Below are 24,533 nucleotides of genomic sequence, written 5' to 3' on the forward strand. Positions count from 1 at the left end.
CGCCTATTAGTGACCTTTTCTCCTTACTATTTCTAATTTCCACCCAAATGGATTCAACCTTTTTCTCTATAGAACCTATATCATCTCTCACCACTGCCCTGATATCCTTAAATATCAGGGCTACACCATCTCCCTTATCTTCCTGTCTGTCCTTCAGAATAGTCTGACACCCCTGGATATTTATCTCCCAGCCGTGACCACTCTGCACCCATGTCTCTGTAATGGCCACTAAATCATTGCAATGATTTGAGCCGTCAACTCATTTAACTTGTTTCGAATGCCAAGCGCATTCAGTTAAAGTGCCCTTCTGCTAGTTTTTTTTAGCTTCTTTTCGAATCCGAAGACCTCCACTCATAACATCTCCCGAGTTCTTCTTTGCTTTAACTTTCTTCATAATTTTCCATGTAGTTGAACCCACCTCCCCAATGCTAACCTGCTGCTTGGCTTCCCATTAACCATTTTACTTCCCGTAGTATTATCCATCCCTTCCTCCCCCCTTGCTCGTTTCAAGTTCTTGTGACCACCCTATTTATCCTTTCTGCTAGACTACAGGTCTCAGATCGGTTCAGGTGGAGACCGTCCCAACGGCGCTGATCCCTGTTATCCCAATGCCCCATACAATGGAATCCCTCTTTCCCGCACCACTCCTGTAGCCAATTGTTTACTTCCCTCATTTTCTCATCCCTATGCCAATTCGCACGTTGCTCGGGTAGTAATCTAGAGATTATAACCCTTGACCTGTTCTTTAATTTAGTTCCTAGTGCCTGATGATCCCTCAACAGGCCCTCTTTCCTAGTCTGGCCTATGTTGTTTGTCTCAACGTGGGCCACAACAACTGGGTCCTCCCCCTCCCACTCCAATATCCTTTCGAGCCAGTCAGAGATGTCCCTCACCCTGGCACCGGGCAGGCAACATACCATGCGGGACTCTCGGTCCCTTTTACAAAGGATGCTATGAATCCCCCTAATTGTAGAATCCCCTACAGCTGCCACTTGGCTTTTTGCTCTCCCTGCTTGAATAGCCTCCTGTACAATGTAGCAGCTTCTCATCCCGACTGCCGGCTTGCCAGCTGATTCGCCGGGACCACGGTCGCCTCCCCCCACCCAGCTAACAAGGCCGAGCAGCACTTAAGCTGCACTAGCTCATCCTCCCTCCAGCCCTTTTCCTCATCCACCCGGAACAAGTACCTCATACCTGTTGTACAAGGTCAAGAGCTGAGGCTCCTTTGTTCCTGGATTCGGGATCCCTCTACCTGTCTTGTGATGCAAATTAGAAAATGGAAAACAGTTCTGAATGAGCTCAGGCTTACAGGAAGTGCAAGGTCAACCATTGAATGATTCGAGACTGGAATTAACGAAAGTATCGATGCAGATTTCAACAGCAAATGAGATGAGACCAAAGCAGCAATGGATGAGGTTATGAAGGTGGATATAGGCTGTCTTTGTGAGAGTGAGATTATGGGGTCAGAAGTTCAGCAGGTCAGATTGTCTGAAGGTGCAATCTGTGTCAGTTCACAATCTATCCCTCCCTCAGTGCTACCCAGATAACCGGCCCACAGCCTGATACAATAACAGTATCACTTTTCACTCTTCATAACTGTTTCTTTCCCAGTATGCACACAATGGAGCGGGTGGGAATTGTTGCAAGTTTCCCGGCGCTCGGCCCAGCGAGGTCGGCAACACTATTCAACGTTAAGTGGTCCATTTAATGAGGCTTCCAAGGCTTCTCGTCCCGAATGCCGTTTCGTTAGTTGATTCGCTGGGACCATGGTCGCCAGCCCCCTGCTAAGGAGGTCAAGCAGCACATAAGCTGCACTTGCTCAGCCAACCCCCGCCAGCTCGCAACAAAGGAGACCGGCCCCAAGATTCGGGGACACTGACCTGGGGAGGCTCCTAGACACGGTGGAGGCCAGGAGGGTTGTCCTCTTCCCCCGAGGGTGCCGGAGGGTGAGGCACAAAGCAGCCAGTGCTGCCTGAGACGAGGTGGCGGCAGCAGTCAACTTGGGCAGTGTGACCAGGAGGACTGGCCCCAGCTCCCAAAGAAGGTCAATAACCTACACCGGGCAGCACGAGTGAGTAGACATCAACGTCCCGCCCTCCCTCAATACCCCTCGCCCTTCAGCACTCCCTCCACCCACCCTCTCAAACCCTCCCTCCATCCCATCCTCCCTCCATCCCTCCCACTTCAATCCTCTCTCCACCCACCCCTTCACCCCCACAACTATGAACCACGCGTGTGGTTAACAATGCCCTATCTGTGTCACCTCAGAAAAAGCTCTCCCATAATCGGCGGGAGATGGCCCAGACTGGCGGTGGGGTGCCGGACTTAAGAATCCTCACCACCTTCGAGGGGTGAGCCCTGGAGGTGTCCGGTGTGGCCAAGGCTGGCGGACGCCGCAGGGGTGAGGAACCACCGAGCTCCACCAGGGGGACCTGTCGAACATGAGTAGTGATTGCCTTAGTGACCGATCCATCCATCCCTCTCACAGACCACATGTCCATTCACCTGCAGATCCAGCAGCCGACGACACCGGCCCATCCCGGAAGGCCCCTTCTCCTGTCCACTAAGGGGAGAGCTCCGAGGATGCAACTGTTATAGTCGCAGCACAGCTGTCATCCCACCCTCCACCAGCGCAGATACACACACCTCAGTGGGAAATGCTAGTGGACACAATCTGGTGAGCACCACACAGCTGCTGATGCACATCTGGTGGAGGCAGGAACCCCCAGGCAGGGGTCAGATTATGGCTTAGATTAAGGAGCACCAGCGCTCAGCTCTCCGCAGATTATGTTCACCCCCCTGCCCTCAACAGTGACCCATGGTCAGTGCCGACACAGTCCCAGCACCCTGGAGAGGTGTGACACATACCCTGGGAATGTGGGAAATGGGGATGGTGGGTGGGTAAGGATGCGACGTTGGACCAGGCCACCTGCTAAATGAATTGGTCGGGTATGAGGGCCTCCCTGACCCTCGGGGGTTTGCCGGACCCTCACCCCTGCCGCTTCTCCTCCGGCTGGGCCTCAGGTTCCTCCCCAGCCTCGTCCTCCAGCCCCTGCTGGTCCAGCACCTCCTCATCATCCTCGTCCTCCTCCTCTCCCATCTCCTCCGCCGTGGGCACATGTTCCTCGTCACCAACCTCCAGCTCGTCGCCCATGCTGTGCCAGGTTGTGGAGGACACAGCAGACCACAACAAAGCAGGCGACCCACCGGGCGGTGTACTGGAGGGCACCTCCAGAGCGGTCGAGGCATCGGAACCGCATCTTGAGGAGTCTGATGCACCTCTTCATGACAGCCCGGGTGGCTGCGTGGGCCTCCTTGCACTGGGTTTCTACTTCAGTCTCCGGCCTCCTTACGCCGTCATTTGCCAGGTCCTCAGCGGATACCCCTTATCCCCCAAGTGCCAGCCCCTCATCCTGGGGTGCTCCTCGAAGAGGGCAGCGTTGACTGAGTGCCCCAGGATGTAGCTGTCGTGCACACTCCCTGGTTCACATTTTTAAAAGGAGTTTAAAAATGTACATTATCTTCATCTGGTGGTCACAGATGAGTTGTATGGTGAGGGAGTGGATCTCCTTTTGGTTAACGTAGGGCACCCCCAGATGGCCCGGTGAGCACAGAACAGCATGCATGGCATCTATGACCCCCTGGTCCTGGGGCATCCCGGCGATGGAGGAGAAACCTGCTTGGCCCATGTCAAAGACAATGTAGTTTTCCGCCTGGGTATACAGGGCATTTGTGACCTGCCGGATGCACCTGTGGGTTGCCTTTGGAATAGGTATACATGATCCACGGGTTGACATGGTGGTGCAATGAGTACCACCCTCCCATGGCGGCCCACCCCCAATGGAAGGTCCCACCTCCAACCGAGTGTCCTCCATCCCCCACCGAGCACAGGGGCAGCAAACCCAGCGCCCCGGGCCCTTTGCCAGTGAGCAAAGATGGCTACTCACCTCCCCGGCTCCCCACAGAAGCCCTTCCGTCAGGTTCACATTTTTAAAAAGGAGTCTTTTAATAGGCGCCAGCGTGACCACTGGGGAGGCTGACAGGAGGCTATTGGATAAGGGGTGGCTCTCGTTAATTGTATGGATAATTGGCTTAAAAGTGCTAATAATTGGTTTCTTGCCATGCTACGATTCCGATTTCACCTGGGTGAGCGGGCCAGTTGATCGCAAACTGTTTGGCGCCTGGCGGTTTTTGGCTTTTGCTATTTACCGCCTCGTTTCGCTTGAGCTTGAGTGTAGTGAGGCCGGAAGATTGCGCTCAATATCAACGGTAATCTGCTGAAGGCAGGATGCCGAATAATTGCTGTCACCCCCCCCCCCCCCCCCCCCCCCCCCCCCCCGCCAACTTCCTCTCCTCTCCTAGTCATATTTACTATGCCACTTACCATTTCTCTAGATGATTAACATGGATGCACAGATTGATCAACCAGTAAAGCTACGGTTGGATAACAAAGATGCTTGTGATTTCGTAATAGGATGTATGAAGTAAGGGCAGATTGGGAAGTATTCCCTGCAGAGGGAAACTGTCACCATTGCAAAATTTCTATGTTAAGTAAAGATTAGACATTTGCCTTGGAAGTTCCTCACTTTAAGGTGAGGTTTACAATATCTGAATTTTAATTCCTGCACAAAGTTCAACAGAAACTGAATTAAATCTGTCTATTCAGTGAGATAGCATTGATTTTGTCATATTAATAGAACTAACATTGAGAACTACTTTCTGTCTGTTCTAATTGAAGATGTTCAACAGAAACACAAGGAGACACTCCGGGTACAAACTGAAACACTGAGAGTGAACACTATCCTAATAAAGGAGAAGGTTAAGATTTTCCAGCTGGTTGATCGATACGCTGAGCTAACGGTCATTTCTACTGTTCGAGATCGGACACTAGTAGAACATGAATTGCTGGCAAGAGGCCGAGACCATGAAGAGTGGAGAGAGAAAGATCTCCAGAGAGAACTGGAAAAAATCCGACCTGATCAATTGTTCCAGAGCAGCTTTTCCCAGAGAAAATCCAAATCTGGGAGTTCAGCAGCAGTGAGTGGAGTCCCGGGAATTGGAAAAACAACAATGGTACAAAAGATTGTTTATGACTGGGCCACTGGGAAAATATACCCACACTTTCAATTTGTTTTCAGTTTTAAATTCCGGGATTTGAACACAATTAACTGTAGAATAAACCTGAGGAATCTGATACGGGATCAGTATCCTTACTTTGGGAATGTTCTGGGAGAGCTCTGGAAGAATCCAGAGGGATTGCTGTTTATATTCGATGGTTTGGATGAATTCAAGGGCAGTATTGATTTTGCTGAAAATACAGAACCTCCGTCCATGTGCACAGATCCCGAAAGCTGGTGTGAAGTGTCTGACATTGTGTACAGTTTAATACAGCACAAGCTGCTCCCAGGATGTTCAGTGCTAGTGACCAGCCGCCCCACTGCATTACATTTATTGGAAAAGGCTGGGATCAGTGTCTGGGCTGAAATCCTGGGATTTAATCATGAAGAACAAAAGGAATATTTCAACAAGTTTTTTGAAGATCAGACGGTGGCAGCAGCTGTTTTCAAACATGTGGAGGAGAACGAGATCCTGTACACCATGTGCTACAACCCTTCCTACTGCTGGATCCTCGGTCTGTCACTGGGTCCCTTCTTTACACAAAGAGACAGGAAACAGCAGCAAGTTCCCAAGACCATCACCCAACTATATTCCTACTATATTTACAACATTCTGAAAAACCATGGCCGAGAGATTGAAAACCCCCGCGATGTGTTACTGAAGCTTGGTGAGATGGCCTTCACAGGAGTCTCCGAGAAGAAGATTGTGTTTAGAAATGGAGATTTGATCGATTACAATCTGCAACTTTCCCAGTTTCTTTCTGGGTTCCTGATGGAACTTTTGGAGAGAGATGATTCTGTCCAGAGTGTGGTTTACACATTCCCACACCTCACCATCCAGGAGTTTGTAGCTGCACTCGCACAGTTCCTGACTCCAGCTCCCGGGGATATCGGGAAACTCCTCAGTGAGGCCCACAGCAAGGAAGATGGGAGATTTGAAATATTTCTCCGTTTTGTTTCTGGCCTCGCCTCCGCACAGGCAGCTTGGCCCCTGGAGGAGATTCTGGGTCGATTTTCTCATCAGACAACCTGTGGAGTGATTGACTGGGTGAAGGCGAAGGTTGAAGGACAGATCGGAAACACAGAGATTGAAACCAGTAAAAGGAACCTGCTGAACACATTCCACTACCTGTTTGAGTCTCAGAATAAAACACTGACTCAGAACACAGTGGGATCTGTGGAAACACTCACCTTCAGTGAATTGCGACTGACTCCGATTGATTGTGCGGTCCTGTCTCATGTCATTGGACTCTGTGATACAGTAAAACACCTCGATCTAAGAGAATGCTCCATTCAGTGTAAAGGACTCCAGCAGTTGATATCCGTTCTGCACAAATGCCAGGAGCTGAGGTAACTGTTTGTTTGGTACCATAGCTGGAATTTCCATTGTAAAGAAACCATTTGCTATGTTGCAGAAGCAAAACCCTTCCAATTCAAGGAAAGTGAAGCAGAGTCAGGAAAACTGCTCAAAGTTCCAAGTTGGAAATTTAAGAATGGTGTCCTTATCAGCAATTTATGGGTTTACTTAGTGGTGACTCTCAAAGAGTTAGATTGTGGAATTGAGATCAAATAAAACTGTATCTATTTACAAGAAACAACATAGTATGCGTATTTTGAACATATTAAATACTAGTGCAGATAAAAATAATGTAATACAGTTGGAGACACGCCACCCTAATAAACCAGCAGAAGAGGAGCATTGTAACCTTGTAAAGGGGCAGAATAAACTTTCCTTGTATGAAATCCAGGGAGATGGATTTTACAGCAGCAGTTAGCTCTGTTTCACAATACCTATATAACTCATTTCAAGGTATTATACCGATGAACGTAATGCACAGAGTTATTGCAGCATAGGAGATGGCTACTTTCTCATTTAACTCTCAGGAAATCGTGGCAGTTCTATAAAATCCCAAATTGAAGCAATAGCAGACATGAGATGAGTCCTCCAAAACTTGATAAGACCAGTCACTGAGCGCAGGCGGGTAATTCTCATCATCGGGGAATGAGACCAGACTGAAGGCCATTTATAGGCTGCACATCGACAACTCTGTAGTAAATACTGAGAGTGGTAAAAGTGGTTTTTACCAGTGCTCAAACAAGTGATAACATAGGAACTGGGAGCAGGAGTAGGCCATCTGGCCCTTCGAGCCTGCTCCGCCATTCAATGAGATCATGGCTGATCTTTTGTGGACTCAGCTCCACTTTCCCACCCGAACACCATAACCCTTTATTCCTTTATTCTTCAAAAAACTATCGATCTTTATCCTGAAAACATTTAATGAAGGAGTCTCAACTGCCATGCTGGGCAAGGAGTTCCATCGATTCACAACCCTTTGGGTGAAGATGTTCCTCCTGAACTCAGTCCTAAATCTACTTCCCCTTATTTTGAGGCTATGCTTTTACCCGCCAGTGGAAACAATTGTCCTATCTATTCCCTTCATAATTTTATATGTTTCTATAAGATCCTCCCCGCGTCCTTCTAAATTCCAATGAGTACAGTCCCAGTGTACTCAACCTCTCCTCGTAATCCAACCTGCTCAACTCTGGGATTAACCTAGTAAATCTTCTCTGCACACCCTCCACGCCAGTACATCCTTTCTGAGGTAAGGAGAGCAAAACTGAACACAATACTCCAGGTGTGGCCTCACTAACACCTTATACAATTGCAGCAGAACCTCCCTAGTCTTAAACTCCATCCCTGGAATGGACAAAACTCCATTTGCCTTCTTAACCACCTGTTGCTGTAAACTAACTTTTTACGACTCATGCACTAGCACACCCAGGTCCCTCTGCACAGCAGCATGTTTTAATATTTTATCATTTAAATAATCCCTTTTACTATTATTCCTACCAAAATGGATAACCTCTCATTTGTCAACATTGTATTCCATCTGCCAGACCCTAGCCCATTCACTTAACCTATCCAAATCCCTCTGCAGACTTCTGGTATCCTCTGCACTTTTTGCTTTACTACTTATCTTAGTGTCGTCTGCAAACTTGGACACATTGCACTTGGACCCCAACTCCAAATCATCTATGTAAATTGTGAACAATTGTGGGCCCATCACTGATCCCTGAAGGACACCACTAGCTACTGACTGCCACCCAGAGAAACACCCATTAATCCCCACTCTTTGCTTTCTATTAATTAACCAATCCTCTATCCATGCTATTACTTTACCCTTAACGCCATGCGTCTTTATCTTATGCAGCAAACTTTTGTGTGGCATCTTGATCAAAGCTTTCTGGAAATCCAGATATACCACATCCATTAGCTCCCCGTTGTCTACCGCACTGTTAATGTCCTCAAAGAATTCCTCTAAATTAGATAGGCACGACCTGCCCTTTTATGAACCCATGCTGCTTCCGTCTAATTTCCATCCAGATGCCTCGCTATTTCTTCCTTGATGATAGATTCCAGCATCTTCCCTACTACCAAAATTAATCTAACTGGCCTATAATTACCCGCTTTCTGCCTACCTCCTTTTTTAAACAGTGGTGTCATGTTTGCTAATTTCCGATCCGCCGGGACCACCCCAGAGTCTAGTGAATTTTGGTAAATTATCACAAGTGCATTTGCAATTTCCCTAGCCATCTCATTTAGTATCCTTGGATGCGTTCCATTAGGGACAGGAGACTTGTCTACCTTTATAGCTCCATTAGCTTGCTCATCACTCCCTCCTTAGTGATAACAGTCGTCTCAAGGTCCTCGTCTGTCATTGCCTTATTTCCATCAGTCACTGGCATGTTATTTGTGTCTTCCACTGTGAAGACCGACCCCAAAAAACCTGTTCAGTTCCTCAGCCATTTCTTCATCTCCCATTATTAAATCTCCCTTCTCATCCTCAAAAGGACCAATATTTATCTTAGCCAGTCTTTTTTGTTTTATATATTTGTAGAAACTTTTGCTATCTGTTTTTATATTCTGCGCACGTTTACTCTCAATCTATCTTCCTCTTCTTTATAGCTTTTTAGTAGCTTCCTGTTGCCCCAAAAAGATTTCCCAATCCTCTAGTGTCTCTCTAATATTTGCCACTTTGTATGCTTTTTCCTTCAATTTGATATTCTCCCTTATTTCCTTCAACATCCATGGTCGATTTTCCCTCTTTCTACCGTCCTTCCTTTTTGTTGGTATAAATGTTTGCTGAGCACTGTGAAAAATTGCTTGGAAGGTTCTCCACTGTTCCTCAACTGTTTCGCCATAAAGTCTTTGCTCCCCGTCTACCTTAGCCAGCTCTTATCTCTATCCATTGTAATCTCCTTTGTTTAAGCACAAAACTCTACTGTTTGATTTTACCTTCTCACCCTCCATCTGTATTTTGAATTCCACCAGATTGTGATCACTCCTTCCGAGAGGATCCCTAACTATGAGATCATTAATCAATCCAGTCTCAATACACAGGACCAGATCTAGGACCGCTTGTTCCCTCATAGGTTGCATACGTACTGTTCTAGGGAATTATCACGGATACATTCTGTAAACTCCTCCTCAAAGCTGCCTTGATTGACCTGGTAAAACTATCGATATGTAGATTAAAATCCCCCTGATAACTGCTGTACCATTTCTACATAAGAACATAAGAACTAGGAGCAGGAGTAGGCCATCTGGCCCCTCGAGCCTGCTCCACCATTCAATGAGATCATGGCTGATCTTTTGTGGACTCAGCTCCACTTTCTGGCCCGAACACCATAACCCTTAATCCCTTTATTCTTCAAAAAACTATCTTTATCTTAAAAACATTTAATGAAGGAGCCTCTACTGCTTCACTGGGCAAGGAATTCCATAGATTCACAACCCTTTGGGTGAAGAAGTTCCTCCTAAACTCAGTCCTAAATCTACTTCCCCTTATTTTGAGGCTATGCCCCCTAGTTCTGCTTTCACCCGCCAGTGGAAACAACCTGCCCGCATCTATCCTATCTATTCCCTTCATAATCTTATATGTTTCTATCAGATCCCCCCTCATCCTTCTAAATTCTGAGTACAGTCCCAGTCTACTCAGCCTCTCCTCGTAATCCAACCCCTTCAGCTCTGGGATTAACCTAGTGAATCTCCTCTGCACACCCTCCAGTGCCAGTACGTCCTTTCTCAAGTAAGGAGACCAAAACTGAACACAATACTCCAGGTGTGGCCTCACTAACACCTTATACAATTGCAGCATAACCTCCCTAGTCTTCAACTCTATCCCTCTAGCAATGAAGGACAAAATTCCATTTGCCTTCTTAATCACCTGTTGCACCTGTAAACCAACTTTTTGCGACTCATGCACTAGCACACCCAGGTGTCTCTGCACAGCAGCATGTTTTAATATTTTATCATGCATCAGTTATTTCTTTGTTTACTACTCCTATCAGTGAGTTTTGCACCTTACTATTCCTGATTTCTTGATATTCCTGATAGTGAATTTTCTTACCAATCTACATTGCTCACTGTTTTCTTTTCCATTCAGTTAAAAGAGCAATGGGGTGAGGTGTACTATATGCGGGTGAGATCCCATCAAACACTATTTAAAAAAAATATATATATATTTATTGAATTTTCACATCTTATATTTCACAATTTATGAGTGACACATTATAAAACCGTACCAAACAGAAAAGGAAAACCAGAAACTAACCCATACATATACAAGCAGGTAGCTTCTCTCCCGCTTTGGCAGTGAGCCCATTTAGCCGGCATACATATGTTACAATCCCTAAATGGTCAGAGCAGAGAGCACGTATTCACATTCACATTAGGTGCAGCACGGTAGCACAAGTGGATAGCACTGTGGCTTCACAGCGCCAGGTTCCCGGGTTCGATTCCCCGCTGTGTCACTGTCTGTGCGGAGTCTGCACGTTCTTCCCGTATCTGCGTGGGTTTCCTCCGGGGGCTCCGGTTTCCTCCCACAATCCAAAGACATGCAGGTTAGGTGGATTGGCCATGATAAATTGCTCTTGGTGACCAAAAAGGTTAGGAGGGGTTATTGGGTTCCGGGGATAGTGTGGAAGTGAGCGCTTAAGTGGGTCAGTGCAGACTCAATGGGCCGAATGGCCGCCTCCTACACTGTATGTTCTATGTGTCTATTTCCAGTTTGGTTTGGGCTTCAGCTTGCCCTCGGACCAGACTCTTGCGGTTTTGTCCCTTGTCCCTCGCATTCTCTTTGTGTGCCTTTGCTCTCTCCTAGCCCTCACCTTTCCGTTTCCTTTTTGTCCCATGGCTCATTCCTGTCTCCTTCCACACCCACCCCACCCCCACCCACCACCACCACCACTTTGCTGGTTGCTGGCGACGAACCGGTCTTGGAACAAGTTGGCGAACGGCTTCCACGTCCTGCGGAAGTCCTCTTCCGATCCCCAGGTCTGCAAATTTTATCTTCACCAGCCTGAGAGATTCATCCAGGTCGGACAGCCAGTCTGCAGCTTTGGGTATTGCTGACCGCCAGTCTAGCAGGATCCCTAGGCAGGGAAATGTGGCCTGGACTTGGCGGCATTGGACGCAGTTCGGAGGGGGTTCACTAGATTGATTCCAGAGATGTGGGGTGGGATTTTCCAATCGGCGAGACCGAAATTGCGTTCGGCGATCGGTCGGAGAATCCACGTTTACGTTGGAATCGGGGGCGGCGCCGTTTTTGCGATGCTCCGTCCCGAGCAAAATGGCATACACGGGGAGTACGCTGCATGCCGTATGGACGGCCTCAGGATGTCACCTGAGGCCCTCCCCAATGCTCCGCCCCGATGGGCCGAGTACCCGCAGCCGCCACTGGCGCGTGCTTACAGCGTTCGGGGTCCTCTCACGGCTGCTGCGGATTGTGTTCAGCGCCACCACAAGGGGGCTGGTCCGGGTGTGGCGAGGCTGGTTGCAGGGGGGCAGTTTTTGGCATGCCTGGTCTGCGCGGGGCCAGTGCCATGTCGTACGGTGCGCATTTGCATGCGCGGCCACAGACCCGGCCATTCTGAGTCCAAATCCGCAGGTAAAGCCGGGCTTTACGCCCCACGGCTGCTAGCCCCCCCCCACCGGACGGAGGATTGGTGCTGGGGCGGCGCTGACCTTTTGGTTCTGAGACCAGACGGATCCTGCGGACATAGCTGCAGGATCGGAGAATCCAGCCCGAGAGATTTGTCGTATGAGGAGAGATTGAACAGTTTAGGCCTATACTCTCTGGAGTTTAGAAGAATGAGGGGAGATCCAATTGAGGTATACAAGATGCTAAAAGATATGGATAAAGTACTCGTGGAGATGATGCTTCCTCTTGTGGGGCATTCTAAAATGAGAGATCATGATCTTAGAATAAGAGGTAGCAAATTTACACAAGATTTGAGGAAAAACCACTTCTCCCAAAGGGTTGTGAATCTGGAATTCGATACCCCAGAGTTCTGTGGATGCAGGGACAATGAGAAAATTTAAGGAGGAGTTAGACAGATTTTTGGTTGGTAATGGGTTGAAGGGTTATGGAGAACAGGCAGGACAGTGGAGTGTTGAGGTAGGGATGGGATCAGCCATTATCACATTGAGGGCGTTAGGCTCGGGAGGCTAAATTGCCTGTTCCTGCTCCTAGGTCATGTGTTCTAGGGAGGAGATGCTTTGGCTGATTTCACAATTCAGCTCTTGGTCTGTAACATCGTAGGTCGCAGATGAGGAACATATCAGCCATGATAGAATGGCGGAGCACACTCGATGGGCCGAATGGCCTAATTCTGTTCCTATATCTTGTGAACTTATGATCTTCAGTGCCTCCCAGAGGGTGGAGGGTGAGACCTCCCCACTCTTGTTGGTAACGTACCCGTCTGTGGCTCGTGATGTACATTCGCAGAATGCCTTATCGGCCATGAGGGCTGTGTCCAACCATCATGTGGAGGGGGGCGTTGTGCCCGGCCCGTCTCCAGCCTCACATCCACGTAGTGTTTGGCGGAGATTACGATTGTGAAGCACTCTGCTCTTGCTACCCCTGGAAGCCACGCTTTCCTCACGATACAAGAGTCGATCCTGGGATATACTTTGTGTATCTGGGAGAAGAACTCCTTCCCTCCTGGGAGTGTGTACCTCCCATGGGTCCATTACCCCCATCTGTTCCAAGAAAGCGTCCAATTTCTTCCATGTGTGATTTTTTTTCCCCCCCGACTTGCAGTTTGATCTGTATGTCCGTGGGTCCTGTACGCAGTTAAAGTCTTGTCCCCCCCCCCCCCCCCCCCCAACCCATGATGAGTCAGTGTGTGTCTACGTCGGGGATTTCCACCATAGTTTTCTTCATGAATGCCGCATCGTCTCAGTTGGCGCGTACACGTTTACGAGGACCACTGGTGTTCCTTCCTGGACACCGCTAACCATGACCCTTGTTTCCGTTGTCGCCATGCCCAATCTGTTGTAGGTGCTGTTCTACCCTCTTATCTCTCCCACACCCACACTCCTCGACTTTGCCCCTAGGTCTCTCCACCCCACATCATACATGATTAACAAATTGTCCCCAATCGATTAAATTTTCAGTGACCATAAAATCTCTGCATTGATTTCTGATGTTGCTTCCTGTGATATTTGGCACAACATTTGAATCAGTTCCAAGTTTTGATTTAGTTGCTGGAATGTTGGGCTCTTTGATGGCAGGAACCAAGGTAGATGGGCAGGGCAATTGCAATGAATACTGGCATGGGGAAGTGTATCAATGTCAAGTTGCCAATTTTTGTGTTAGCATTGTACGCCAAACATAGGCGGGGAGGAACATAGATCTTAGTTAAGGTCAATTATGACCGTTGAAAATCTCATTAAGCAAGTGGATACAAAATTGGCTTGGCGACCAAAGCCAAGGGGTGGTTGTGGAGGGTTGTTTTTCAAACTGGAGGCCTGTGACCAGCAGTGTGCCTCGCGGATCGGTACTATATATATATATATATATAAATGATTTGGATGAGAATGTAGGAAGCATGGTTAGTAAGTTTGCAGATGATACCAAGATTAGTGGCATAATGGATAATGAAGAAGGTTATGTAAGATTGCAACAGGATCTTGACCAGTTGGGCCAGTGAATGGCAGGTGCAGTTTAATTTGGATAAATGTGAGGTGGTGCATTTTAGTCGATCAAATCAGGGCAGGACCTATTCAGTTAATGGTAGGGAGTTGGGGAGAGTTAAAGAACAAAGAGATCTAGGGGTACAGGTTCATAGCTCCTTGAAGGTGGAGTCGCAGATGGTCAGGGTGGTGAAGAAGGCATTCAGCATGCTAGGTTTTATTGGTCAGAATATTGAATACAGGAGTTGGGACGTCTTGTTGAAGTTGTACAAGACATTGGTAAGACCACACATGGAACACTGTGTTCCGTTGTGGTCACCCTATTATAGGAAGGATATTGTTAAACTAGAAGGAGTGCAGAAGAGATTTACGAGGATGCTACCAGGACCTGATGGTCTGAGTTATAAGGAGAGGCTGGATAGGCTGTGACTTTTTTCCCTCGAGCATAGGCGGCTTGGGGGTGATCTTATAGAGGTCTATAAAATAGTTAAAGCATAGATAAGGTAGATAGTCGACATCTTTTCCCAAAGGTAGGGGAGTCTAAAACTAGAGGGCATAGGTTTAAGCTGAGAGGGGAGAGAGGTACAAAAGAGACCAGAGGGGAAGTTTCTTCACACAGAGGGTGGTGAGCATCTGGAACGGGCTGTAGAGGCGGGTACAATTTTGTCTTTTAAAAAGCAGTTAGACAGTTACATGGGCAGGGTGGGTATAGAGGGATATGGGCCAAATGCGGGCAAATGGGACTAGCTTAATGATAGAAACTGGGCGGCATGGACACGCTGGGCCGAAGGGCCTGTTTCCATGCTGTAAACATCTATGTCTCTATCCCAAGTTTAAATTTGTTGCTTCTTTCTCCAACATTGACATTTGATGTGCCTCATTTCACCACAATTTTTACATTCATGCATTAGGGTGACATGGTGGCACAGTGGTTAGCACTGCTGCCTCACAGCACCAGCCTGCTCTGCCCAAGACCGCAGGAAACTACAAAAGGTCGTGAATGTAGCCCAGTCCATCACGCAAACCAATCTCCCATCCATTGACTCTATCTATAATTCCCGCTGCCTCAGAAAGGCAGCTAGCATAATTAAGGACCCCACGCACCCCGGACATGCTCTCTTCCACCTTCTTCCGTCAGAAAAAAGATACCAAAGTTTGAGGTCACGTACCAACTGACTCAAGAACAGCTTCTTCCCGACTGCCATCAGACTTTTGAACGGACCTACCTTGTATTAAATTGATCTTTTTTCTACACCTTGCTATTCCTGTAACATATTCTGCAGTCTCTCCTTCCCTATGTACGGTATGCATTGTTTGTACAGCATGCAAGAAACAATACTTTTCACTGTATACTAATACATGCAACAATAATAAACCAAATCAAATCAGGGACCCAGGTTCAATTTTGGACTGGAAGGAGACAGTACATTGGGACAGCAGCAGGTTGTGAGGAAGGATGAGGGGAAGGCAGTGAAGGTAGATGATGCTGAATAAAGTGGAGCCCCTGCTACCCAATGAGGTGGCCTCTTCCTATTGCCCTTGGAGAAGAGGAGCTCCCTCCACTCCCTCATGACCTCCAGTTTAGCATTGATGAAGCGAGGAGGATGCCCTGTCCCAGGTGACAGGTCTCAGGCTTCCCTGTGACATCCCACTTCCCCAAAGCTATTGTGGGAAGCTTTGACACAGACCACACCTCAGGACACCCAGCAGCCTCGGTGGTGGCTGCCATGTGAGGCTTTATGAGTCCACACTTCATCTGACCCACCTCCATTCCCACTCCCACTGACTCTAAGTGAACAGGAAACCTGTCTGCATAACAACTAACGACTTCCCCTCATGAAAATCATAACTAATCAGTTGCCCACTGATGGTGGTTTCTGACCCAAAACTAAACCCAGCTCCTTTTCTCAATGCCCAATTTAATGTTTTTTTAATTCCCTGTTTAGACTGAGCTACAATAATCTGGGAGATTCAGGAATGGAAGTACTGTCTGCGGCTCTGAAGAATCCAGACTGTAGAATACAGAAACTGAGGTAAGTGCAAGACTGTGAGAGATTATGGGCGCAATTCAATGGAAACTTTTGTGTGCATTTGGCAGAGTGTTTCGCAATGGTCACGTTGGCAAGATCACGGCCTGTATTCAAAGGCACTAAGTGCCAAAATTAAGCCCCCATGAGATTCTTGACAGTACTGGCTCCCTCGCTGTTTGATTCGCCCGACTCGTGCCTCAGTGTCCCATCATTAACAAGAAGGAGCTGGTTTTAAGTACTCTCCCACCACTCATTCCCAGTCAACACACAAGCATGGCAGCACGCAGAACTACTACTCCCATTGGCGATGCTGACCGCATGAGGCTTTTTGACCCCGTCGGGAGCTCTGTTCCCCCCCACCCCTCCCGAGGAGGTCGGAAGACCAGCAGCTGGATCAGCAATGCCACCTGGGAGGCAGTGCCAGTGGCTGTCAGTAGGGGCAGCATGACGAGGAGGACCGCCGTCCAATGTAGGAAGAAGACTTAAGAGCTGCAAGGGTAAGTTACCACCTCTCTCCTAGCATCAGTTCTGCTTGCCACCCCCAAAAGCCAACCCCCCAATCTGCTGGCTGGCATCTCCCACCCTCCCCACATCCGATCGTCGTACTTGTTTCTCAGAAGCCACAACCCCTTATTGTCCAGGTGCAGTGCTCACACATGTCATCTGTTATAGACATCCCTGACCCATCAAGCACACAGCTCACAATGCCCTCTCTTTGTCCCCGCAGGAGAGGATAGGCCATAATAAACTGGAAAGGGGGAGGAATCCCAGAGATTCTAGTCCACACCCCTTATGAAGCAGTAGAGGCTCCTTCATTAAATGTTTTTAAGATAAAGATAGATAGTTTTTTGAAGAATAAAGGGATTAAGGGTTAAGGTGTTCGGGCCGGAAAGTGGAGCTGAGTCCACAAAAGATCAGCCATGATCTCATTGAATGGCGGAGCAGGCTCGAGGGGCCAGATGGCCTACTCCTGCTCCTGGTTCTTATGAAGAACACGCCCTGGAAATCGCAGGTGCATGTGGAGTCACCAACAGAGAGGTGAGGATCCACTGCCCCTTCACCCAGATGACCTGTCTCAACTGAGTTGTTCATCAGACAAAATGATCCTTCCCCCTCACTGACATAGTCTCGCAGACCATCATCTGATGAGGCCGCGCCGTCCGGAGTCATCCCCTGCCATCCAAGAGAACACCTCAAAGTAGGGCTCCGAGGAGACCACCGGAGAGGAGGCACAACTATTACCCACCCTTTCCACCAGCGCAGAGACACATACCTGGGTGGGCGACATTAGTGGACAGGTTTCTGGGGTACAAATCTGGTGAGCACCACACAGTTGCTGATGCACATCAGGTGGAGGCAGGAGCATCGAAACGGGACAGAGGTTGGAGGTCTGCTGGATCCCAGGACACAGCTGGTCCCAGTTGAAGCTGAATCTCTGGACAAGGTTCTTCCAGAGCTGATGCAGATGATGGGACACAGCGGTGAGGTTCAGGAGTGGATGTCAGCCACATTCCAGCGACTGCAAGACCGACTGGAAGAGCCCCAAAGGCTGCAGGTGCAGGAGATGGTGCTATCAATACGCGACACTGAGGGCAACATAGGGTGGCAACAGCAGTGTAAACCTTGAGCAGGATCTCTGCGTTTTGAGTAATGCTGTCCAGGGCATAGCTCAGTCTGTGAAGACCACAGCTGAGGGCCTCGGCATCATTGCCCAGTCGCTGAGTAACGTGTCCCAGACGTGGACATTACCAAGTCACTTCAGACCATGGCCCAGCCTCAGGGTGTCGACACCATGGTGCAGACAATGTGGAGTCTCCAGGACTGGCAGTGCCAGGTGACTCAGAGGCCTCTGGAGCTTACTCCAGCTGCCCCTCCATCCCACTTAGTCCCCCAGGGCCCTACGGGCACCGTCGGGGAGGAGGAAGTGCTGTTGGCCAACCCGGGGGTTGCCACCAAGAAGACAACGATGGGCTCCAGTTCTTCCGAATCCTCCTTGCTGACACTGGCGCATCTCGAGGGCAGTAGGCAGAACAGGGTGGCATGGCAACGCCACTGAAACCAGTAAGTCGGATGGGGCCCCTGCCTCCAGAGGCCATCTGCCAAGGGCATCAAAGGCCACAGGATGCAGAAAGCAACAGGCTACCTCCACCTCCGATGTGCATCCCGGGGACACACCTAGACAATGAACGATCAGGAAGAGTGAGGAGCACCGTGTGGGCACTGGCCAGGTCCCTATCTGTCACTAGGGGGAATGGAAATCTCACAGTTAAAATGTGTCACATCTCACATATATGAAGCCTCTGTCATGTTAATCTTCACAGTGGACTTCCCTGCTCCCCCACCCCCGGCACAGTGGTCCAAAATCAATGCAGACCCGGTCCAGAGGGTGGGTGGGAGCGCGCTGTCAGCAGGCAGACAGGAATCCGACTTTGGCAGAAAGTGAGGAGCACCAGAGCTTTCCTCACAGTGAGTGATCATCGCTCTCCTGCCTTGTGTGATAACAGTGCCAACTCAGGCCCAGCACCCTGCAGTGATGTTACACAGACCTGTGGAGGGGTAACATGCTGGTTGGGGCGGGGAACATCGGAGGGGGAGGGCAGCCAATGGTGGGGGGATTGGGGGAAGGGATGGTGGTGAGAGGGGATGGGGGGAAGGAATGGTGGTGAGGGGATTGGGAAGGAATGGTGGTGAGAGGGGATGGGGAGGAAGGAATGGTGGTGAGAGGGGATGGGGAGGAAGGAATGGTGGTGAGGGGATTGGGGGAAGGAATGGTGGTGAGAGGGGATTGGGGGAAAGAATGGTGGTGAGGGGATTGGGGGAAGGAATGGTGGTGAGGGGATTGGGGGAAGAAATGGTGGTGAGAGGGCATTGGGGGAAGGAATGGTGGTGAGAGGGGATTGGGGGAAGGAATAGTGGTGAGGGGATTGGGGGAAAGAATGGTGGTGAGAGGGGATTGGGGGAAGGAATGGTGGTGAGGGGATTGGGAAGGAATGGTGGTGAGAGGGGATGGGGGATGGAATGGTGGTGAGAGGGGATTGGGAAGGAATGGTGGTGAGAGGGGATGGGGGTAGGAATGGTGGTGAGTGGGGATTTGGGGAAGGAATGGTGGTGAGAGGGGATGGGGGGGAAGGATATGGTGGTGAGAGGGGATTGGGGGAAGGAATGGTGGTGAGGGGATGGGGGGAAGGACTGGTGGTGAGGGGATGGGGGGGAAGGATATGGTGGTGAGAGGGGATGGGGGAAGGAATGGTGGTGAGAGGGGATGGGGGAAGGAATAGTGGTGAGAGGGGATGGGGGGGAAGGACTGGTGGTGAGGGGATGGGGGGGAAGGATATGGTGGTGAGAGGGGATTGGGGGAAGGAATGGTGGTGAGAGGGGATTGGGGGAAGGAATGGTGGTGAGAGGGGATGGGGGAAGGAATGGTGGTGAGAGGGGATGGGGGAAGGAATGGTGGTGAGGGGATTGGGGGAAAGAATGGTGGTGAGGGGATTGGGGGAAGGAATGGTGGTGAGGGGATTGGGGGAAGAAATGGTGGTGAGGGGGGTTTGGGGGAAGGAATGGTGGTTAGAGGGGATTGGGGGAAGGAATGGTGGTGAGGGGATTGGGGGAAAGAATGGTGGTGAGAGGGGATTGGGAAGGAATGGTGACGAGAGGGGATTGGGGGAAGGAATGGTGATGAGATGGGATTGGGGGAAAGAATGGTGGTGAGAGGGGATGGGGGAAGGAATGGTGGTGATGGGGGATGGAATGGTGGTGAGAGGGGATTGGGAAGGAATGGTGGTGAGGGGATGGGGGGAAGGAATGGTGGTGAGGGAATGGGGGGAAGGAATGGTGGTGAGAGGGGATTGGGAAGGAATGGTGGTGAGGAGATTGGGGGAAGGAATGATGGTGAGAGGGGATGGGGGGGAAGGAATGGTGGTGAGAGGGGATTGGGAAGGAATGGTGGTGAGGAGATTGGGGGAAGGAATGGTGGTGAGGGGATGGGGGGGAAGGAATGGTGGTGAGGGGGGATTGGGAAGGAATGGTGGTGAGAGGGGATGGGGGGAAGGAATGGTGGTGAGAGGGGGTTGGGGGAAGGAATGGTGGTGAGAGGGGGTTGGGGGAAGGAATGGTGGTGAGGGGATTGGAGGGAACTGGTGGTGAGAGGGGATTGGGGGAAGGAAATAGTGGTGAGAGGATTGGGGGAAACAATGGTGGTGAGAGGGGATGGGGATGGAATGGTGGTGAGTGGGGATTGGGAAGGAATGGTGGTGAGAGGGGATGGAATGGTGGTTAGAGGGGATTGGGAAGGAATGGTGGAGAGAGGGGATTGGGAAGGAATGGTGGTGAGAGGGGATGGGGGGGGAAGGAATGGTGGTGATAAGGGATTGGGGGAAGGAATGGTGGTGAGAGGGGATTGGGAAGGAATGGTGGTGAGAGGGGATGGGGGGAAAGAATGGTGGTGAGAGGGGATTGGGGGAAGGAATGGCGGTGAGGGGATTGGGAAGGAATGGTGGTGAGAGGGGATTGGGAAGGAATGGTGGAGAGAGGGGATTGGGAAGGAATGGTGGTGAGAGGGGATGGGGGGAAAGAATGGTGGTGAGAGGGGATTGGGGGAAGGAATGGCGGTGAGGGGATTGGGAAGGAATGGTGGTGAGAGGGGATTGGGAAGGAACGGTGGTGAGAGGGGATGCGGGGAAGGAATCGTGGTGAAGGGATTGGGAAGGAATGGTGGTGAGAGGGGATTGGTAAGGAATAGTGGTGAGGAGATTGGGGGAAGGAATGATGGTGAGAGGGGATGGGGGGAAGGACTGGTGAGGGGATGGGGGGAAGGAATGGTGGTGAGAGGGGATTGGGAAGGAATGGTGGTGAGGGGATGGGGGGAAGGAATGGTGGTGAGGGGATGGGGGGAAGGAATGGTGGTGAGAGGGGATTGGGAAGGAATGGTGGTGAGGGGATGGGGGGAAGGAATGGTGGTGAGAGGGGATTGGGAAGGAATGGTGGTGAGGGGATGGGGGGAAGGAATGGTGGTGAGAGGGGGTTGGGGGAAGGAATGGCAGTGAGGGGATTGGGGGAAGAAATGATGGTGAGAGCGGATTGGGGGAAGGAAATAGTGGTGAGGGGATTGGGGGAAACAATGGTGGTGAGGGGATTGGGGGAAACTGGTGGTGAGAGAGGATTGGGGGAAGGAAATAGTGGTGAGAGTGGATTGGGAAGGAATGGTGGTGAGAGGGGATTGGGAAGGAATGGTGGTGAGAGGGGATGGGGGAAGGAATGGTGGTGAGAGGGGATGGAATGGTGGTGAGGGGATTGGGGGAAGGAATGGTAGTGAGAGGGGATTGGGAAGGAATGGTGGTGAGAGGGGATGGAATGGTGGTGAGAGGGGATTGGAAAGGAATGGTGGTGAGAGGGGATGGAATGGTGGTGAGGGGGGATTGGGAAGGAATGGTGGTGAGAGGGGATTGGGGGAAGGAATGGTGGTGAGTGGGGATGGGGGGAGAGAAGGGGAAATGGCGTAGGGAGGGTGATTGCGTGGAGATGGATAATGGGAGGAGGGGGACTGGGGGAGGGAGCGGTAAAGGGGGGAGGAACAAAATGTAATGAGGGGATTGGGGAGTGAGGGGAAATGGAGGAAGGGAGGGTGAGGGGTTGTTGAGGAATGGAAGGGGATGGGGGAGTGAGAAAATGGGAGGAGGCGGATTGGGGAGGGAGTGAAATGGGAGGGGGGAATGCGGGAATGGGGAAGAGGGGAAAATGGGGGAAGGGGGGTTGGGGGTGAGGGAGGGAAATGGTGTGAGGGTTTGAGCTGATGGGCACAGCCTCATCCTCGGGGGAATCTGGAGATGATGAGGGCCTCCCTGCGCCTCCTGGCATGTCGGACCCTTGCCACCGCCTATCCTCCATCTGCCTGCTCTTCCTTTGGCTTGTCCTCCAGCCCCTCCTGGCCAACCTCCTCCTCCTTCTCAGATGATTCCGCATGCCCCTCTGCATCTTCCCCGATCACTACCAAGTTCCCCCACTCCTCCCCCTGAAGGGCTTTGGCCCTTTCTCCTTCCCCAGCACACACAACAGGAACACCGCAGGATCTCCAGAGGGCCCGCCCAAACACTGCACCCTGGCACAGCCAATCTGTGGCAGGGGGATTGCCCAGGCATACCCCTTTCTCCCTGGGGCAATACTTACCCCCCCCCCACTGGTGGGAACCGCTCGATTGTTCCCGCCTTTAGAAAGCTGTTGTAAACCTCACCGACCGGTTCCAATATTGTGAGGGGATCATGTGGCAGGGAGGCCTATTATACACAGTTGCCCATTTCTCAGCGGCGCACCGTTCGCTGGTGGCAGGGTTCTATACTTCCACCACTTGTCAATAGGATTTTCCATTGAAGCTACCCTATGCCGCTGGGAAATCCATGGGTGGAGGTGTGCTGCCAGCGGGTAAGGAGAATCAGACCATTATGTGGCCTGGATTCTCCATTGCAAGTCTGCCCCACTATCGCTGCCAGTTTGGCGCTCAGGCAAAGCTCTATTCACTGCAACGGGAACAGAGAATTCTGCACAGTATTAATATTTAACAGTGAGAGTATAATTCAGATGGGCAGGAATGTAAATCAGGAAAAATCTGGGGCATGATTTACCGGCCTCGTCGCACCCGACTCGGGATCTTGCGCGACGCCACGAGCTGCCATTGAGGGCAGGATCCACAGTTCCATATTCAAGTGAGTAGTTAGTCTCACTTGAATATGTCTACACCGGAGTTACCCAAAGCGCAGGAATGAACGGCCTCACCTCTGAGACCCTGACCGGTAGCCGTTTAGCACTCGTTTCCACAAACATGACCCCGGCGTACTGGCACTTTGGGGGTCTCCTAGGTGATTGGGGGTTCCCAGATGGTATCCTGATGCTCCCGATGTTACACGGGCACAGTGGCATTGGAACGTTGGCAGTGCCACCTGGGTACTAGCCTGGCAATGCTGGTGATTATAGGAACACCTGGTCCAGAATTCCCTGGCTGTTGGGATTCTGTTCCCACCGGCAGCGCACCCCTGCCCACGGTTTTCCCGGCAGCATGGGGTGGCTTTAATAGGAAATCCAGTTGACCATTGGTGGGAAGAGAGAATCCCAGAAAGACGCAGGTGGGGCACTGGAGAATCCCACCCTGATCTGAAGCCTATTGAAGTAGATGTGTATCCTGGGCGACCAATACAGTACAGTCTATCTTTAACCCTTTGCATGTCCAATTTCACCCCTTCCGTACTTATTTCTATTGCTCTCTCTCTGATCTCCAGGCTGAATAATAACACTCTCACTGATCATTGTGCTGAGGATCTCACCACCGCTCTCAATACAAACCAGTCACTGACAAACCTGAACCTGAGTAATAATAAACTGGGAGATTCAGGAGTGAAACTACTGTCTGAGGCTCTGAGGAATCCAGACTGTAAAATACAGAAACTGTGGTATGTATCAAGCTGTGAGAGATTGTGTTTATAATAACTGGATGCCTTGACACTATAAATTATTTGTAGTGACTGCCATTAGTAATCACTACATCTGACCCGTACTATATTAACGTTATTAATGTGGGCTTTTAAGGATCGGCAGATTATACAAAATATCCAGTCGACAAGCGGGATCCTCTGGATCGGCGGCGGCGCACACGCCCAAGAGTTACCCGATGGCATGCGATGGCACAATGAGAAACCCCATTGGCCAGCTGGCGGGGCAGAGAATTCCGCCTCCTATGCTCCACCGTACAGCTGACGATAAAAGGCCTCAAATATCCCGTTTTCCTCCCCCGACTCCGTGACCACCTGACCCCCTCAAATCTTCCATCCGACCAATCTCCCTCTGTGCCACCTGCTGCCTCAACTGATGTGCAAGCACCCTGCTGGCCTTTTCCCCATGTTCGTCCATCGCCCACTGACCCGACACAACTGACCCACCTCCTTCCCCATAGACATGAGCTGAAACTCCATCCGGAGCTGCTGCTTCTCCTTTAGTAACGCCTCCTCAGAGGCTGCTGAATACCTCTGGTCCACCTCCAGAATGGCCTCCACTAACCTTTGCCTTTCTAGCCGCTCCCCCATCTCTTTATGCACGCAGATCGAAATCAACGCCCCACTGATCATCGCCTTCAGCGCTTCCCACTCGACAGAGGCAGAACCTCGTCCATCCTGTTTGGCTCCCCTTAGTTTTGTGTAGCCACCCTTACCCTTTCACAGATCACCTGATCAGCCAGCAACCCCTCCGCTGTGGCCACTGCGGACCTTCTTTCCACACGCAAGCCCACCAGATGCGGCGGGTGATCTGAGACCACAAAGGTGTCTGGGTCTTCACCTTCCCCCAGATATGCATCACTATAACTTGAGGCCACCATTCAGTTGATCTCATGCTGGGAGCCATTTGTTGGCCTTAGCGGGTACTTCA

The 24,533-nt window shown here is 50.5% G+C and overlaps 1 protein-coding gene across 4 annotated transcripts in view; it reads left to right on the forward strand.

The window, feature by feature from the left end:
• Nucleotides 1-24,533, forward strand: part of LOC140410240 (NACHT, LRR and PYD domains-containing protein 3-like) — a 70,465-nt gene that overhangs the window by 35,117 nt on the left and 10,815 nt on the right. For all 4 annotated transcript variants that reach the window (XM_072498204.1, XM_072498202.1, XM_072498203.1 and 1 more), the window contains 3 exons: nt 4,739-6,467; nt 16,044-16,130; nt 23,393-23,563. In XM_072498204.1, the coding sequence (XP_072354305.1) occupies nt 4,739-6,467; nt 16,044-16,130; nt 23,393-23,563 (1,987 nt within the window). The remainder of the gene's footprint in view (nt 1-4,738; nt 6,468-16,043; nt 16,131-23,392; nt 23,564-24,533) is intronic.

The sequence above is a fragment of the Scyliorhinus torazame genome, chromosome 4 (genome assembly GCF_047496885.1).
Source record: "Scyliorhinus torazame isolate Kashiwa2021f chromosome 4, sScyTor2.1, whole genome shotgun sequence".
NCBI lineage: Eukaryota > Metazoa > Chordata > Chondrichthyes > Carcharhiniformes > Scyliorhinidae > Scyliorhinus > Scyliorhinus torazame.